The 18469-nt window shown below is 41.0% G+C and overlaps 1 protein-coding gene across 1 annotated transcript in view; it reads left to right on the forward strand.

The window, feature by feature from the left end:
• Positions 1 to 6317: 6317 nt before the first annotated feature.
• SLC35B4 (solute carrier family 35 member B4) overlaps positions 6318 to 18469 on the forward strand; it is a 38594-nt gene continuing 26442 nt past the window's right edge. Inside the window, exon 1 of the mRNA XM_059074413.2 lies at positions 6318 to 6726. Within this exon, the coding sequence (XP_058930396.1) occupies positions 6650 to 6726 (77 nt within the window). The 5' untranslated portion in view covers positions 6318 to 6649. The remainder of the gene's footprint in view (positions 6727 to 18469) is intronic.

An 18469-nucleotide genomic window follows, 5' to 3' on the forward strand; every position in this document is an offset into this window, starting at 1 on the left:
TACACCCATGTTCATAGCAGCATTACTGACAACAGCCAAAAGATGGAAGCAACTCAAGTGTCCATCAATTAATGAATGGATAGACAAATTGTGGTGTATACAGATAGCAGAATATGATTCACCCTTAAAAGAGAAGGAAATTCTGACACCTGCTACAACATGGATGAAACTTGAGGACACTATGCTAAGTGAAATAAGCCTGTCATAAAAAGATAAATACTGTGTGATTCTATTTCCATGAAGTACCTAGAGTAGTCAAATTCATAGAAGCAGAAACTAGAATGGTGGTTGCCAGGGGCTGGGGGGGAGGAAGTAAGGCTGAATGATTGTTTAATGGCTACAGAGTTTCATTTTTGCAAGATGCAAAAAGTTCTGGGGATGATGGTGGTGATAGTTGCACAACAATGTAAATGTATTTAATACCAGGGAACTGTGCACTTTAAAGCAGTTAAGATGGTAAACTGTTTATAATATACATGTTACCACAGTTAAAAATAAAATTAAAAAAATTTGAATTTGAATGTACGCAGACACGGATTACACCTTCCGATTCCCAAAAAAACTCAATACGTTCTGCAGTTTCACCATTTACCTTGAAAATCAGTTTCTTGTTGACCTCACCTGCCTAGTCCCACATGCATTCAAATTTGTGAGCCTTAGCAAATATATTTAAACATTTTGACCCTCAGATTTTCTCGTAGGAATAATAGCCCTCATCTACCTCACATAATTCATGGAGGGGTAGATGGGCTCTGTGCAGAAGCATTTAGAAACTGAAACAGTCACTGTGATGTGCTATGTTCACCCCTGGGGAATAGCAGATCAAAGTGTGTTTCAGCAGGTGGGTTAGTAACATAGCTTAATGCCTGAGATGGGGAAAAGGTGATGGAACCAGGGTAGGAAAATCAAAACGAAATGACCCCATGGGTTCATTTTATTCTCTTAAAATATTGTCAGTTATTCTAGTGTTGGGGAAGGTGGAAGCATAATAAGTAACTTCGAGATACGTCATACCTGATGCAAACACTTGATTCTCTGACATCATTTTTTTCCTAAAAGTGGTTTAACAGTATCTTTTCCTCCTAGTGAGATTTGCCACGTCAATTCAATAATACAATTTAACAAACATCAATTCAGCAACAATGAAGGGGAAAACTGGGAGGCACACAGTTCAAGTAGACATAGTTCTTGCCATCAGGAGCTCGCCCATAGCCCTGAGCACTCAGGATTATTTCTTCAGGTGTTTAACCTGCTTAGCAGTTTCTACCATAGCAGGTACCATTTTCAACCCCTCACCTGTTTTGCACATGAGTTTCTTAAATAGGAGCTGGTTTTCCTAAAGGTCTTTCATTCTCCCTCGCTCTCTCCCTCGCTCTCTCCCTCACTCTATCCCTCCATCCCTCTATCCCTCCATTCCTTTCTTCCTTCCTTTCTACCTTCCATCCAAACTCAGTGAGCATCTGTTATGAGCCAAATGCCATAGAGATATAGAGGATACCGTGGCTAATAAGACACAGTCCTTGACCTCATACCACTAACATTCTGGTCAAGAAAGTTTCCTTTCTGGCTAAAACTCCATGTGCCTTAACTGCAGTACTCTGAAAAAGGTCATCTGTCTTTGAATAACATCCTTGAAGAAGCTAGATTACATAAATCTATCAACACGCTGGGGCATTGCTTGAATCTGACCTATGAAACAAGTAACAAAAATATTTGACTTTATAAATAACACCTCCCGTATATTTATAGTGTGCCTTCCCCATGCACAGCCCCAAGCATCTCAAGATTTATGTGATAGAGGAGAAAATCATCCTCACATAATAGATATGAAAAGTTTTTTTTTTAATCAAGTGACAGATCTCTGTAGGATTGTCAACTTGAGGACACTTGTCAAGCAGTATCCCACAGGAGTCATCTTACTTAATTTTTTGTCAACAACTTGGTTAAGTGGATTTAATAAGGGATTCCAAATATGTCTGAGTGGCTGGAGCTAGAAGCAAAAATGGCTTTTAAGACAACCTTGACAGCTTTTTCCTGCTGACAACACAGGAGCAAAGATGATGAACATTCCCAAAGCAATAGGGCCTTCCACACAAGGGAAGCGGATTGTGCGAAGGTTTAAACACGTTGAGCCCAGCTGCTGTCTAAGATGTGGCTATTCATTCAAAGATGCTAGAATTTTGAACTCAGAGGGGAAAGCAGAAAAAAGCCTGGGGGATGAAGCCTTGCCTGCACTTTGTAACTTTGGTTTTATGATGAAACAATTAAAATATGGAAGTTGAAATGACCCTAACACCCCCCCTGCCACCCCATGGGAGTCTCAGTTGTCGATTTACAGCCTCCCAACGGCCCTGCTTGTGATGCTGGAGCTGGGTCCTCTGGACATTTCCCCTCTGCCAGGGGGCACAGTGTGGACCTTCGTCATGATGGCACTGCAGGGGGAGGAGGGGTCTTGTCTTCCTGGTTCTGGTGCTTTTTCCTCTCTTCTTGTTCCTGCAGCATATAGGACATCCTGTGGCACTCGCCTCAGTGAATTCAGTGGTATCCCTCCAGGTGGTAACCAGGAAGTTCTCCAGAGCCCCAGCCAGCTTGCTGGAAAGTACAACACCCGATGACTTGGCCTGTGCCCCGGCCGGACCCCAGAGGGTGGTTCACGGCTAGTTTTATCAGCACCTTACGGAACTTCTCTGCTAGCTAGTGGGCTATAGCCATGCCCTCTTCAGTAAAGCCTGAGTCTCAATTTGCAAGAGAGAGGGCCCTCTTCCAAATTTGTTCCTTCCTTGAGTGGTCTGCTTCATTCCTAGGTTGTAGTTACTAGTCCTATAATCTTGGGAGTTTCTTAACCCATTATGTTAACTAATCCTCTGTTACTGTTAATAATTCTTTATATTACACTTTCCTTGTTCGTTACTGTATGGTTTCTGTTTCTTGACTGAGGACCTTGATTAATCCACTGATATCCAACAGAAATGTGTGTTTCTGTTCACCAAAAGTTATGTACAAGAAATTTCATAGTTGCACTCTTCATAATGCCCAAAATGTCCATCACCAGGAGAAGAGATAAATCGTGGTACATTCATACGAGGGAATGTTATCCAGCAATGAGAATAAATGAACTACAAGTACATGCAACAACACATATGAACTGACAAACATATCATTGAGTGAAAGAAGCAGAAACAAAAGAAAATATTTTGTATGATTCCATTTATGTCAAGTCTAAAACCAGGCAAAACTAATCTCTGTTGCTAGAAAGTAAAAAACGGAGTTATTCCTAGAGGGGATTAGTGATTTGAAGGGGGCACAGTGATCTTTTGGGGTGCTGGTAATGTTCTGTTTACTGGCCAGGGTATTGGTTATATATCATTGTTTATGAAAATTATTGAGCAGTATTTTTTTTTTTTTTTTTTTTGTGGTACGCGGGCCTCTCACTGTTGTGGCCTCTCCCATTGCGGAGCACAGGCTCCAGATGCACAGGCTCAGTAGCCATGGATCACGGGCCCAGCCGCTCCGCAGCATGTGGGATCTTCCCAGACTGGGGCACGAACCCGTGTTCCCTGCATCGGCAGGCGAATTCTCAACCACTGCGCCACCAGGTAAGCCCAAGCAGTATGTTTTTGATGTGTACATTTTAGAAATGAGTCAAGCTGAAAAATATTATATATTTATTGAATTTATGAGGTGTGAATTGTTTGACTCAAATAATGAAGTCAAGCTCACTCATTCATGCATTCAACAAAAAGCATATGTACATATTATATACCAGTCACTGTTTATAATGCTAAGGACCTAGAGATGAATTAGTTATTCTTGGTTTCTGTCCACAAAAGGGTATGGTCTAAAGGGGGAAACCAACACGAACATGTATAACTCCAATACAACATAATTCATGGACTGGTTTAGGTATAGATGGGGTGCTAGAGATATAGAGGAGGGAACTGTGAATGGTGATTTGAAAAACCACACAGAAAGGTGATGTCTGAGCAGGGACCTTCCCCCTGTACAGTGTAGAAGTATCTACTGATTCCTGTGTCCCCCATTGCCATAAAAGGATGAGTAGGAGATGGCCAAAAAGAAAAGGGTTTTCAAAGCAAGCAGAACAGCATGTGCACAGATGCGAATTTTGAAAGTCACTATAAACTCAGAGAAGGGAGCATTTAATGTGGCAGGAGTCCAGGTATCACTGGAAAGAATGGCAGGAGAGGAAATTACAAACGTAAACTGAGGCTTGATGGTGACATGTTTGCATGCCTTCTACAGAGTATAGAAGGAGTCAAGAGACATTGTATATAGCTAGTCTTCAAAGATGCCCCTTCCCCCCAGCAGAGATGATGCCTTTGCTAGTCCCCTCCCACAATGAATCTGGGTTGGCCAATGGAACCAATAGAATTTGGTGCAAGTGACACTGTGTGTCACTGTCACACACTGAGGCCACTACAGCTTTTGACCTGATCTCTTGGAACGCTTGTTCTAGGGGGAGCTAGTCATCTTGTAAGAAGTCTGGCTAACTGAGTCCACAATATTGTGAGGAAACACAGCCTAAGGGAGGCCATGAGGAGAGAGCCATTCATCAGCCCAGTCACGCCTTCAGAAGGCTCCAGCCTTAGCTGGCATCTGACCACAATGGCATCTGAAACTCCGATGGAGAACGGTGTATGGACTAAGTGTATGTGGAACGTTGTCAACATACAGAACTGTGTGAGAGAGAGAACATCTTTTTGTTCTATACTACATTTTGAATCACCACATTTTGGGGTGGTTTGTTACACAGTACTAGTAATTGGAACAGACATCTCGGAATAGCAGTGTGACATAAAGAGTTTGAGTTTGTTTTCGGGAACAGTGTGGCGACAGCATGGAGGATGAGTTGAAGAGGGAAGAGGCTGAAGGCACCAAGATATGTTAGGAGGATAAGTAGACATCCATGTAAACTGAAAGGAGAGGCTGGAATCTAGAGATACTTGTGAGGCAGAATTGACAGAATGTAGAGATAAAACAAATGTGTGATGGGAAGGCAAGGAAGACTGTGAATATCTTTTAGGTTTTTGCCCAAAGAGAACAGATGGTGGATAATGTCCTTAGTAGAAATAAGGGCCCTGTTGGGGAGGGTAGATAATGAACTGTGTATATGCTGTTGTTGAGGGGTTTACAAGGATTTATTGGTGAAAATGTCAAATAAGCAGTTGGAAACTCTGATTTAAGGCACACAGGAGATTGGGGCTGTACATACACATAAGATCTCAGTTGCATATGGTGATGGTTGAAGTTATGGAGATGAGATCAACAATAGAAAGTGTTCAGGGAAACAAGAGCAGGGACAAATGATGGAGCTCTGTTAGGAGAACTCAGTGGGCAGAGGAGGAAAAGCCCAAAAAGAAAACTGAAAAAGACAAGTCAGATAAGCGGAGGGACAAGAGAATGTCAAGCGGATTCAGCTTTCATTGTTGAAAGCCGTGGCAAGACCAGGTAAGGTGAGCCTGTGGTATTTGGTTTGGACAACTGAGAGGTCATCAGGGCTCTAAATGAGACTACTTTCAACAACCTGGCTTCGATGAGAGTAAAAAGCAGAGACCGTGAATATAGATTACTCTTTAAAGATATTCAGTGTTAAAGTGAAGGAGAAGGACAAGTTAGTTTGTTTGAGCCTGACTGTAGGCTACAGGGAAAGAGGAGCCTGGATGGCTGGTTGGCTGTCCCAGAGTCCCTGAGCCAATGAGACGGGTGGGATGGAAAGGTCTCCAGAGTCAGCTGGTTTATAGGCATGTGCTCTTCAAAGTGTGGTTGACAGATCTGTAGCATGACCAACACCCGGTAGGTAACTTGTTGGAAGTGCAGAACCTCTGGCCCCACAGCAGGTCTAGTGAATCAGAACCTGCATTTTAACAAGATCCCCAGGTGATCATAGCTTTTAATCCTCACAACAGCCAGGTAAGATGGGCATTACTGTTCCCATCTTTACCTATGATGAGAAAGCAGTTGCCTGAGATAGCTGAGCTGATTAGTGGCTAAGCCAAGATTCAATCCCAGAACTTCCCGAGTCCAATGTTCTTTTCAAAAGGGAGAGGAGGAAGTTCAGAGAATTTCTACTTTCTCCCAATTCAGTTGAATTTTCAGATACTAGAATACTTCCAACGATCAAGCAATCACAGGTGTGTACCTCTAGTGCCGTCAGCTGTGAGTTTACCGTGAAAGTGCTGGACGAATCCCTTTCAGAGCCCTTGGCGGCCTCTTAAGAAACAACATTAACAGCGTTGGAACTTCACTTCCCAGCAAGCCCCGCGGCTTGCTACCGCGCGAGGCATGACGGGCACCTCGCCTGTCTCTCCTCTCCGGTGGAGCTGCCAGGCAGAGGCGAGTTAAGACGCAGCCGGACGTACGGGCGCGCAGCATTCTGGGAAGTGTAGTCTGGCCCGGACTCGGACACCCCTTCGGATGAATGGGGCCCCGGCTGACGGCTAACTACAGCTCCTCGCCGGCAGCGTTGGTGGCGGCCGCCGGGAAAAGGGAGACTGCGACGGCCCCGGCAGAGCAGCACCCCGGGACGGTGGTGATGTTCAGTGCCGCGGCGAGGCGGCAGCCAGGTTTCCTGGGGTAGCAGTCTAGGCGGGCGCTTCCTCTGCGCGCTCGCTCCCCTAACCCTGCCCCGGCCATGCGCCCGGCCTTCGCGGTGGGCCTGGTTTTCGCAGGCTGCTGCAGTAACGTGATCTTCCTAGAGCTCCTGGTCCGGTGAGTGACCCCCGCCGGTCGCACTAAAGAAGCCGGAGGAGGGGCGCCCCCACGCGCAGTCCCCCTCCCGAGCCGGGCGGGGCCCGGGGTGGGACCGCCTGCGTCCAGTGTCTGCCCTGGGCTGCGTGGGACCCCGCTGAGTCGGCTGCTCCGTCATACTGCGCACGGTCCGCTCTCCCGCCCAATAGTTTCTCAGCATCCCTCGAGGGGAACACTGGGGGTGTTTGCTGTCGTCACCCCCTTTTCACACTCTGGGGGATTTTAGCCTGGAGAGTTTTTTTCCCAAGGTCGGCAGGGAGCTCGTGGCAGAAACCAAGGTTCCTCCAGCTCTTTTCTCGATCCTGCTAATGCCATATATATGACGTGAGCAGTCTGATTTGGTATACGCTGCAAAGAAAGTTTCCGTTGTTTTAAAGTGGGCTGCAAAGAAGTTCTTTTATTGGCCTTAAGAGATGGTTGTGAGTACTTTGCCCAACATACCTCTTGCGGATGTAGTAGAACGAATTCTTATGCAGAAGGTCGGTCCAATTGACCGGGGATAGCCTTTCCAGCATTAAGATATTAAATCAGGAAGCTTGCATTTTGAGGTGTAGCTTTATAAATCAAGAATGGTTATGACACTTTCCCAGAGGGACACCAGGGTAGTTTTATTGAGGTGGCATGCAAGGTAATAATGTGCAAAGTGCATTGAGTAGAAGCTGTTAGGGAAAAGACAACAGGCGGACTCTAAAAGCTCAGGACTGAAAATCTCAGGGGTTCCCGTCTTTGGCTCTGTCATCCCCTGGCTGTGTGACGTTTTCAAGTTATTTAGCCTCTCTGGGCTTCCTCTTTCCACCTATAAAATAATATCTATGGTGCTGTTTAGCACCATGTTTTAAAATCTGTACATTATCTACATTGACCATCAGAACAATCTTGTGTACAAGATAGGTCAAGAATTATATTCTCTGTTTTACTGAAAGTGAAACATGTCCCAGGAAGTTAGGTCGTCTCTTACTACTTGTAAGTGGCAGAACCAGAAGTGGAATCCAGGAATCTAAACTCCTAGTCCAATACCTTTTTCAACTTTCCTGTTATTTTTGAGCTTGAGCAGCCCTGAGGCTTTGGTCACCCAATTCCTCCTGTGGTGCCTGCTAGAAATGTATTTTATTTTCATGATAACATTGATTAAGTCATTCTGAAGCAACCAGTTTGCTTAAGGTAAACTCTTGTGGGATTAATTTTTGCGATTACAGAGCTTGAAATTTTAATGTGCAAAAAGTGTTGATTAAAATCTTTCATTTGTCATTCTCTGGAGTAGGTGGTGAGGGATGTGAAAATGAAAAAAAAAAATGTATCCAGCTGTCAGCTGGTACACTTCAAAGAAAGGTCACTTTGGAAATTGGTTTAAAAATATAAAAATGTGATAAAATCAGGCCAGCCATGGAAATGAAGGTCAGAGAATAATAGTGTAATGTTTGTGTTGAATATGCCATTGAATTAAACCTTGCCAAAGGCTGTATGACATCAGAATATGTTATGTTAGTAACTGAGGGCCTTTCTAAATTTATTTTTTAACCAGTTGTGGGCCCTTAGCTAAATTACTTGGTTTCCCTGAGTCTGTTCTCTTAGCTGTGAAAGGGCGGTGATGGCTCTGCCAGCCTCACAGGGTTTTGAAGGATTAAATGAGATGCAGGTGCAAAGCCTGAAGCTCATAATAGGTTCCCCTTCTAACAACTTTTGTTTCAATATACATATACCCTGTTTTATGAGCTGTTCCTGAAAAGTTGTGGGTAAATCTGACTTTACAGGTTGTTTTTCTGCATTTTTGGATCTTCTATTTAGAATACTTTGAATGATTTGTTTAAAAAAACCCCCCAAACCATCATTCCTTATCTTTCTTGTACATCTGAATGTTTGCATACAGCAATGGGTTTTCTTTCATAATGTGGTAAGGGGTACGTTTGTTAGTTTAATGAGTGGTACCCCAAACTGAATAGCAGCTTTGTCCTGATTTGCTTGGGCAACTCCAACTTATCATATTTCAGATCAAGAAAATAAGAGCTGGTTGGACCAGATGGTCTTTTAAGGTTCTCTGTAAATTTGGCTTTATCATAATTTGTGACTTTATCTTGGGACATCACAGTGGAACGCTAATAAATTTTTATAGAGCAGGAAATGTGCTTCTTGTATAGCTTCCTGGAACACTAAGTATGAATTGAAATGCTAAACTGACTTGTAGGGAGAAGTGAGCATTTTTAACCGTTTTCCCCCAAGTTGGAGAACAAACTTAGGTTTTTCTTTCTGATTTCATACTTATAATTGGGACCTATAATAAAATATAAAGCGCCCATGCAGTGTACAGGGCAGATGTGAAGTAATGAATGAGTGCCTTGATCTCCCTTCTGAGAGAGTTTACATTCTACCTTGGAAAAAAGATACACATCAGCTTACTAACTAGGCGAGGTGTCTTATGTCAGGAAAACAACCTGGAACATTTTCTTTTTCGCATTTTATTTTTTCATCAAGTGCCTAATGTTGAATCAAATAAGGACGTTTTCTAAATCTAGAATAAGAAATACAGAAGCCATAAACTATCTGCCTAATTCTTTCTCTTCAGAGTTGCTTCTTTTTTAAAAAAGTAAAAATTTGGATTCTTGCCAAAGAGAATTCAAAGAGAAACTGTTTGCAGTTAGTGGTTATAATACCTAAGGAATAAAGTTCAAGCAAACAAGCAATTCAGGGGAAAAGGATCCAGGTTTGTACTCTGAAGTTTTAAAGTGAATTATGCAAGTTAAAATAAATAGTTCCATTGGTAGCTATACAGCATTGTGTTCTTAAAAAACTCTGTAAGTTGATTTTTTAAAAAATTGAATTATGTGAGTACATTAGGGGATATAAAAATCCTATGGAAATAGAGACAAAGTAGATTAAAATTGTCAAGGGGAGGGGGAAATGGAGAGTGATTCCTAATGGGTATGGGATTTCTTTTGGAAGTGTCCTAAAATTAAATGATGGTAATGGCTGCACAATTCTAAATATAATACTAAAAACCACTGAATTGTAAAAAAAAAAAAATAATAATAATAATAATAATAATAACAATGATAATAATAAGGAGGTCTGCAAACACCATTTATTTGCCAGGTGGCCCTGGGAGACTTACCTAATTCTGTGCCATTTGGCCCTCAGTGTCTTAGCAATGAAATGGACATAATAATAGCTACCTCCATAAATAAAGATAAAATTAAAAATTATTATGATGCCTTTTATTTTTTATTTTAATTTTTTTAATGTTTTCAACAGCTTTAACTTTTTTATACCTTTGTTGAAGCATATTCATAAACAAAGATTGGACACATTTAATGTATACAAATTGATGAGCATGCATACACCTATGAAACCATCATCATAATCAAGGTAATAAACATATCCATCACCTCCAAAATTTCCTTGTGCTCCCTTTTTTTTTAATGGTAAGAACACTGAGCACGAAATGTACCCTCTTAACAAATTCTTAAGTGTGCACTACTGAATTGTGAACCACATGCACTACGATGTTCAGAGATCTTTTGAACTTATTCACCTTGTATAACTGAAAACTTACACCCATTGAACAAGTCCCCATTTTCCCTCCCCCCCCCCCGACCCTGGCAATCCCCATTCTATTGTCTGCTTCTGTAAGTTTGACTATTTTAGATGCTTCCTGTAAGAGGAATCATGCAGTCCTTTTGTCCTTTTGTGACTGACTGACTTCCTTTAGCATGCCTTCCATGTCGTTGCAAATGGTGTCATGTCCCTCTTTTTTAAGGCTGAATAATATTTATCGTATGTTTATACCGCATTTTCTGCATACATTCATCTGTCCATGGACATTTCAGTTGTTTCTGTATCTTCACTAGGTGTTGCAAATAGTGCTGCAATGAATATGGGGATGTAGCTATCGCTTCAAGATCCTGTTTTCAATTATTTATTTTTAACATTTTTAAAAAAATTTAAGTATAGTTGATTTACAGTGCTGTGCCCATCTCTGCTGTACAGCAAAGTGACTCAGTTGTACACACACAGACATTCTTTTTCATATTCTTTTCCATTATGGTTTATCCCAAGAGATTGAATATAGTTTCCTGTGCTATACAGTAGGAACTTGTTGTTTGTCCATCCTAAATAGCTTGCATCTACCGACCCCAAACCCCAGTCCATCCTTATCCCTCCCTACCCCGCTTGGCAACCACAAGTCTCATCTCTACGTCTGTGAGTCTGTTTCTGTTTCACAGATAGGTTCATTTATGTCATATTTTAGATTCCATATGTAGGTGATATCATATGGCGTTTGTCTTTCTCTTTCTGACTCACTTCACTTAGTATGATAATCTCTAGTTGCATCCATGTTGCTGCAAATGGCATTATTTCATTCTTTGTTATGGCTGAGTAGTATTCCATGGTAAATATCACATCTTCTTTATCCATTCATCCATTGATGGACACCTAGGTTATTTCCATGTTTTGGTTATTGTGAATAGTGCTGCTATGAACATAGGGGTGCACATGTCTTTTTTTGTTTTTTTCACACACACACACACACACACACACACACACACACACACACACTGTATTTTATTTTTACAAGAGATAAATAAACTGACACCAAGCATTGTAAATGGATGACCACAACAAAAGCAACAGTGATTGCAATTACCAAACATGAAACACACTCATACTGTGTCATAATATTGACAGTCCAGTAATCCACCACTGTAACAGCTCCTTTACTTTGCAGTGAAAATTGATTTATATATTTTTTGCCTCTGAGTCCTTGTGGGATTTTTTTTTTATTCAAACATAAAGTCACAGAAATTTTAATCATCCTCATCAGTTCACTCAGTCCCATGTAATACATTTTTTTTTCATCTTGATCTTTTGTTAGCACTTTTATGAATTCATCAGTTTTCCATTAAAGTTCTGAAAATGCTTATTCAGTTCAGCAGTATAGTCAGTTACCAGAAACCTGTACTTGTCAGAGTTTTTTCCATGAATTCCTTGAAGATGAAACCCTTTTATAGGAACATTTTTACAAAAGCATCAGACTACACCCAGAACTGTCTGTAAATGACAAAAGACTTAAAAATGACCACGGTTAAAGATTTGATGAAAGTTCATAATAATGCAGTTGACAAGGAAATTTAGTTATTTCTGAGATATACATTTTAAAGTAATAACTAGAATTATGACTTATAACATAATACCAGAACATATAAGATTTTTAGAAATTTCATGTAATGTCTGAAACATATTAACATACAAATAACCCAAAGAAAGTTTAGTATTAGTAGTTTTGTTTGTTTGCTTGCTTTTTGTACTGCAGGTTCTTATTAGTCATCAATTTTGTACACATCAGTGTATACATGTCAATCCCAATCGCCCAATTCAGCACACCACCATCCCCACCCCACCGCGGTTTTCCCCCCTTGGTCTCCATACGTTTGTTCTCTACATCTGTGTCTCAACTTCTGCCCTGCAAACCGGTTCGTCTGTACCGTTTTTCTAGTTTCCACATACATGCATTAAAATACGATATTTGTTTTTCTCTTTCTGACATTTCACTCTGTATGACAGTCTCTAGATCCATCCACGTCTCAACAAATGACTCAATTTCGTTCCTTTTTATGGCTGAGTAATATTCCATTGTATATATGTACCACATCTTCTTTATCCATTCGTCTGTCAATGGGCATTTAGATTGCTTCCATGACCTGGCTATTGTAAATAGTGCTGCAGTGAACATTGGGGTGCATGTGTCTTTTTGAATTATGGTTTTCTCTGGGTATATGACCAGTAGTGAGATTGCTGGATCATATGGTAATTCTATTTTTAGTTTTTTAAGGAGCCTCTATACTGTTCTCCATAGTGGCTATATCAATTCACATTCCCACCAACAGTGCAAGAGTCTGCACAACACATAGAGTTCCTTGTAGTAGTCCCTTAGGATGCTTTGTATTTCTGCGGTGTCTGTTATAACCTCTTTTTCATTTCTAATTTTTTTCACTTGAGTCCTCTCCCTCTTTTTGTTGATGAGTCTGGCTACTGGTTTATTAATTTTGTTTATCTTCTCAAAGAACCAGGTTTTAGTTTTACTGATCTTTGTTGTTGTTTTCTTTATTGCTATTTCATTTATTTCTGCTCTGATAGTTATGATTTCTTTCCTTCTGCTAACGTTCGGTTTTGTTTGTTCTTCTTTCTCTATTTCCTTTAGGTGTAAAGTTAGATTGTTTACTTGAGATTTTTCTTGTTTCTTGAGTTAGGCTTGTATAGCTATAAACTTCCCTCTTAGAACTCCTTTTGCTGCATCCCATAAGTTTTGGATCGTCGTATTTTCATTGTCATTTGTCTCTAGGTATTTTTTGATTTCCTCTTTGATTTCTTCAGTGATCTGTTGGTTATTTAGTAACCTATTGTTTAGCCCCATGTGATAGTGGGTTTTTTTACATTTTTTCCCGTGTAATTCATTTCTAATCTCATAGCATTGTGGTCAGAAAAGATGCTTGATGTGATTTCAATTTTCTTAAATTTACCAGGTTTTGATTTGTGACCCAAGATGTGATCTATCCTAGAAAATGTTCCATGCGCACTTGAGAAGAAAGTGTAATCTGTTTTTGGATGCAATGTGCTATAAGTATCAATTAAACCTATCTGGTCTATTGTGTCATTTAGCTTCTGTTTCCTTATTTATTTTCATTTTGGGTGATCTTTCCATTGGTGTAAGTGAGGTGTTAAAGTCCCCCACTATTATTGTGTTACTGTCGATTTCCTCCTTTATAGCTGTTAGCAGTTGCCTTATGTATTGAGGTGCTCTTATGTTGGGTGCATATGTATTTATAATTGTTATATCTTCTTCTTAGATTGATCCCTTGATTATTATGTAGTGTCCTTCCTTGTCTCTTGTAACATTCTTTATTTTAAAGTATATTTTATCTAATATGAGTATAGCTACTCCAGCTTTCTTTTGATTTCCATTTGCATGGAATATCTTTTTCCATCCCCTCACTTTCAGTCTGTATGTGTCCCTAGGTCTGAAGTGGGTCTCGTAGGCAACATATATATGGGTCTTATTTTTGTATCCATTCAGCAAGCCTGTGGTTGGAGCATTTAATCCATTCACGTTTAAGGTAATTATCGATATGTATGTTCCTTTGACCATTTTCTTAATTGTTTTGGGTTTGTTTTTGTAGGTCCTTTCCTTCTCTTGTGTTTCCCACTTAGAGAAGTTCCTTTAGCATTTGTTGTAGAGCTGGTTTGGTGGTGCTGAATACACTTAGCTTTTGCTTGTCTGTAAAGCTTTTGATTTCTCCATCGAATCTGAATGAGATCCTTGCTGGGTAGAGTAAGCTTGGTTGTAGGTTTTTCTCTTTCATCACTTTACGTATATCATGCCACTCCCTTCTGGCTTGGAGAGTTTCTGCTGAGAAATCAGCTGTTAACCTTATGGGAGTTCCCTTGTATGTCATTTGTCACTTTTCCCTTGCTGCTTTCAATAATTTTTCTTTGTGTTTAATTGTTGCTAATTTGATTACTATGTGTCTTGGTGTATTTCCTCTTGGGTTTATTCTGTATTGGACTAGCTGTGCTTTCTGGACTTGGGTGGCTATTTCCTTTCCCATGTTCAGGAAATTTTTGACTATAATCTCTTCAAATATTTTCTGTGGTCCTTTCTCTTTCTCTTCTCCTTGTGGAACCCCTATAATGTGAATGTTGTTGCATTTAATGTTGTCCCAGAGGTCTCTTAGGCTGTCTTCATTTCTTTTCATTCTTTTTTCTTTATTCTGTTCCACAGCAGTGAATTCCACCATTTGTCTTCCAGGCCCCTTATCCGTTCTTCTGCCTCAGTTATTCTGCTATTGATTCCTTCTAGTGTAGTTTTCATTTCAGTTATTGTATTGTTTATCTGTTTCTTTGTTCTTTAACTCTTCTAGGCCTTTGTTAAACATTTCTTGCATCTTCTCAATCTTTGCCTCCATTCTTTTTTCGAAGTCTTGGATCATCTTCACTATCATTATTCTGAATTATTTTCTGGAAGGTTGCTGATCTCCACTTCATTTAGTTGTTTTTCTGGGGTTTTATCTTGTTCCTTCATCTGGTACATAGCCCTCTGCCTTTTCATCTTGTCTGTCTTTCTGTGAATGTGGTTTTTGTTCCACAGGCTTCAGGATTGTAGTTCTTTTTGCTTCTGCTGTCTGCCGTCTGGTGGATGAGGCTATCTAAGAGGCTTGATGGGAGGGACTGGTGGTGGGTAGAGCTGACTGTTGCTCTGGTGGGCAGAGCTCAGTAAAACTTTAATCCACTTGACTGTTGATGGGTGGGGCTGGGTTTCCTCCCTATTGGTTGTTTGGCCTGTGGCAACCCAACACTGGAGCCTACGTGGGCTCTTTGGTGGGGCTAATGACAGACTCTTGGAGGGCTCACGCCAAGGAGTACTTCCTAGAACTTTTGCTGCCAGTGTCCTTGTCCCCAAGGTGAAACAGAGCCACCCCCTGCCTCTGCAGGAGACCTTCCAACACTAGCAGGTAGATCTGGTTCAGTCTCCCCCGGGGTCACTTCTCCTTCCCCTGGGTCCCAATGCGTACACTACTTTGTGTGTGCCCTCCAAGAGTGGAGTCTCTGTTTCCCCCATCCTGTCGAAGTCCTTCAATCAATTCCCACTAGGCTTCAAAGTGTGATTCTCTAGGAATTCTTCCTCCTGTTGCCAGACCCCCAAGTTGGTAAGCCTGACGTGGGGCTCAGAACCTTCACTCCAATGGGTGGACTTCTGTGGTATAAGTGTTCTCCAATCTGTGAGTCACCCACCCACCAGTTATGGGATTTGATTTTACTGTGATTGGGCCTCTCCTACCATCTCATCATGGCTTCTCCTTTGTCTTTGGATGTGGGGTATTGTTTTTGTTGGGTTCCAGTGTCTTCCTGTCGATGACTGTCCAGCACCTAGTTGTGATTCTGGTGTTCTTGCAAGACGGAATGATAGCACATCCTTCTACTCTGCCATCTTGGTTCTTCCTCTGATCTTCTGACACATTAATGTTGATCACTATCTTGAGTTCCTCTGCAGATATTCTAATTTTTTGCTGTGTCCAGTGTGTTCTGCAAACTCTGGAACACCACACTCCAGAGGCCCTCCTTTCCACATGCTGCCTCTCCCCTTCTGTGCAGGTCCTACACATGTATCTTTTTGAATTATAGTTTTGTCCAGGTATTTGTCCAGGAGTGGGATTGCTGGATCATATGGTAATTCTATTTTTAGTTTTCTGAGGAACCCCCATACTGTTTTCCATAGTGGCTGCACCACTTTACATTCCCAGCAACAGTGTAGGAGGGTTCCCTTTTCTCTACACCCTCTCCAGCATTTGTTATTGGTAGACTTTTTAATGATGGCCATTCTGACCAGTGTGAGGTGGTACCTCATTGTAGTTTTAATTTGCATTTCTCTAATAATTAGTGATGCTGAGCATCTTTTCATGCAGCTACTGGCCATGTGTATGTCTTCTTTGGGAATTGTGTATTAAGGTCTTCTGTCCATTTTTCGATTGGGTTGTTTGTTTTTTTGTTGCTGTTGAATTGTGTGAGCTGTTTGTATACTTTGGAGATTAAGCCCTTGTCAGTTACATAATTTGCAGATATTTTCTCCCATTCCGTAGGTTGTCTTTTCATTGTTTTGTTTTGTGTTGCTTTTATGGTTTCCTCTACTATGCAAAAGCTTGTAAGTTTGATTAGGTCCCATTTGTTTATTTTGTTTTTACATCTGTTGCCTTGGGAGACTAACCCATGAAAACACTGGTATGCTATATTACAGAGAATGATTTGCCTATGCTCTCTTCTAAGAATTTTATGGTATCATGTCTTATGTTTAAGTCTTTTTTTTTTTTTTTGGTTGTGTTAGTTCTTCGTTGCTGCACGTGGGCTTTCTCTAGTTGCAGTGAGCAGGGGCTACTCTTTGTTGTGGTGTGCAGGCTTCTCATCGCAGTGGCTTCTCTTGTAGCGGAGCACGGGCTCTAGGCACATGGCCTTTAGTAGTTGTGGCATGTGGGCTCAGTAGTTGTGGTGGACGGGCTTAGTTGTTGCAGTGCATGTGGGATATTCCTGGACCAGAGATCGAACCCGTGTCCCCTCCACTGGCAGGCAGATTCTCAACCACTGTGACACCAGCAAAGTGCCTTTATTAATGTTTTATAGTTCTCAGCATATAAGTCTTTCACCTCCTTTGTCAGTTTTATTCCTAGGGTGTGTGTGTGTGTGTGTGTGTGTGTGTGTGTGTGTGTGTGTGTGTGATTTTTGAAAGGCATTGCTTTTTTACATTCCCTTTCTGATATTTTATTGTTAGCATAAAGAAATGCAACTGGTTTCTGAATGTTAATCTTGTATCCTGCTACTTTGCTGAATTCACTTATTAGATCTAGTAGTTTTTGTGTGGAGTCGTTAAGGTTTTCTATATATAGTATCATGTCATCTGCATATAGTGACAATTTTACTTCTTTCCTTCCAATTTGAATACGTTTTATTTCTTTTTCTTGTCTGGTTGCTGTGGTTAAAACTTCCAATACTGTATTGAATAGAAGTGGTGAGAATGGGCATCCTTGTCTTGTTCCAGATTTTAGCAGGAAGGCTTTCAGCTTTTCACCATTGAGTATTATATTGGCTGTGGGTTTGTCATAAATGGCTTTTATTATGTTGAGATATGTTCCTTCTATACCCACTTTGGTAAGAGTTTTTATCATGAATGGATGTTGAATTTTGTCAAATGCTTTTTATGCATCTGTTGAGATGATTATTTGGTTTTTGACTTTTCTTTTGTTAATGTGGTGTATTACATTGATTGATTTGCCTATGTTGAACCATCCTTGTGAACTTGGGATGAATCCCACTTGGTTGTGGTGTATGATCTTTTTAATGTGTTGTTGGATTCAATTTACTAATATTTGGTTGAGAATTTTTGCATCTATATTCATCAAAGATATTGGCCCATAATTTTCTTCTTTTGGTGGTATCTTTGGTTTTGATATCAGGGTGATGGTGGCTCCATAAAATGTCTGTGGGAGTGTTCCCTCCTCTTCAGTCCTTTCAAAGAGTTTGAGAACGATCAGTATAAGTTCTTTGTATGTTTGGTAGAATTTGCCTGTGAAGCCATCTGGTTCTGGACTTTTGTTTGTAGGAAGTTTTTTTGTTTTTAAGTTCTTTTTGATGTGGACCATTTTTTGTTTTGTTTTGTTTTTAGGGTTTTTTTGCGTTATGCGGGCCTCTCACTGCCGCGGCCTCTCCCGCCGCGGAGCACAGGCTCCGGACACGTAGGCCCAGTGGCCATGGCCCATGGGCCCAGCCGCTCCGTGGCATGTGGGATCCTCCTGGACCGGGGCACTAACCCGCGTCCCCTGCATTGGCAGGCGGACTCTCAACCACTGCACCACCAGGGAAGCCCCGATGTGGACCATTTTTAAAGTCTTATTGAATTCGTTACAATCTTCCTGTTTTATGTTTTGGTTTCTTGGCCATGAGGCTTGTGGGATCTTAGCTCCCTGAGCAGGGATCAGACCCACACCCTCTGCATTGGAAGGTGAAGTCTTAACCACTGGGCCACCAGGGACGTCCCTGTAGGGCATATTTTTAAATTGCAGATTCTATTTCTCTTCTAGTGATTGGTCAAATTATCTATTTCTTCTTGATTCAGTTTGGTGGGCTGTATGTTTCTAGAAAGTTGTCCATTCTAGGTTGTCAAATTTTT

This window comes from Kogia breviceps, chromosome 9, assembly GCF_026419965.1.
Source record: "Kogia breviceps isolate mKogBre1 chromosome 9, mKogBre1 haplotype 1, whole genome shotgun sequence".
Taxonomy (NCBI): Eukaryota; Metazoa; Chordata; class Mammalia; order Artiodactyla; family Physeteridae; genus Kogia; species Kogia breviceps.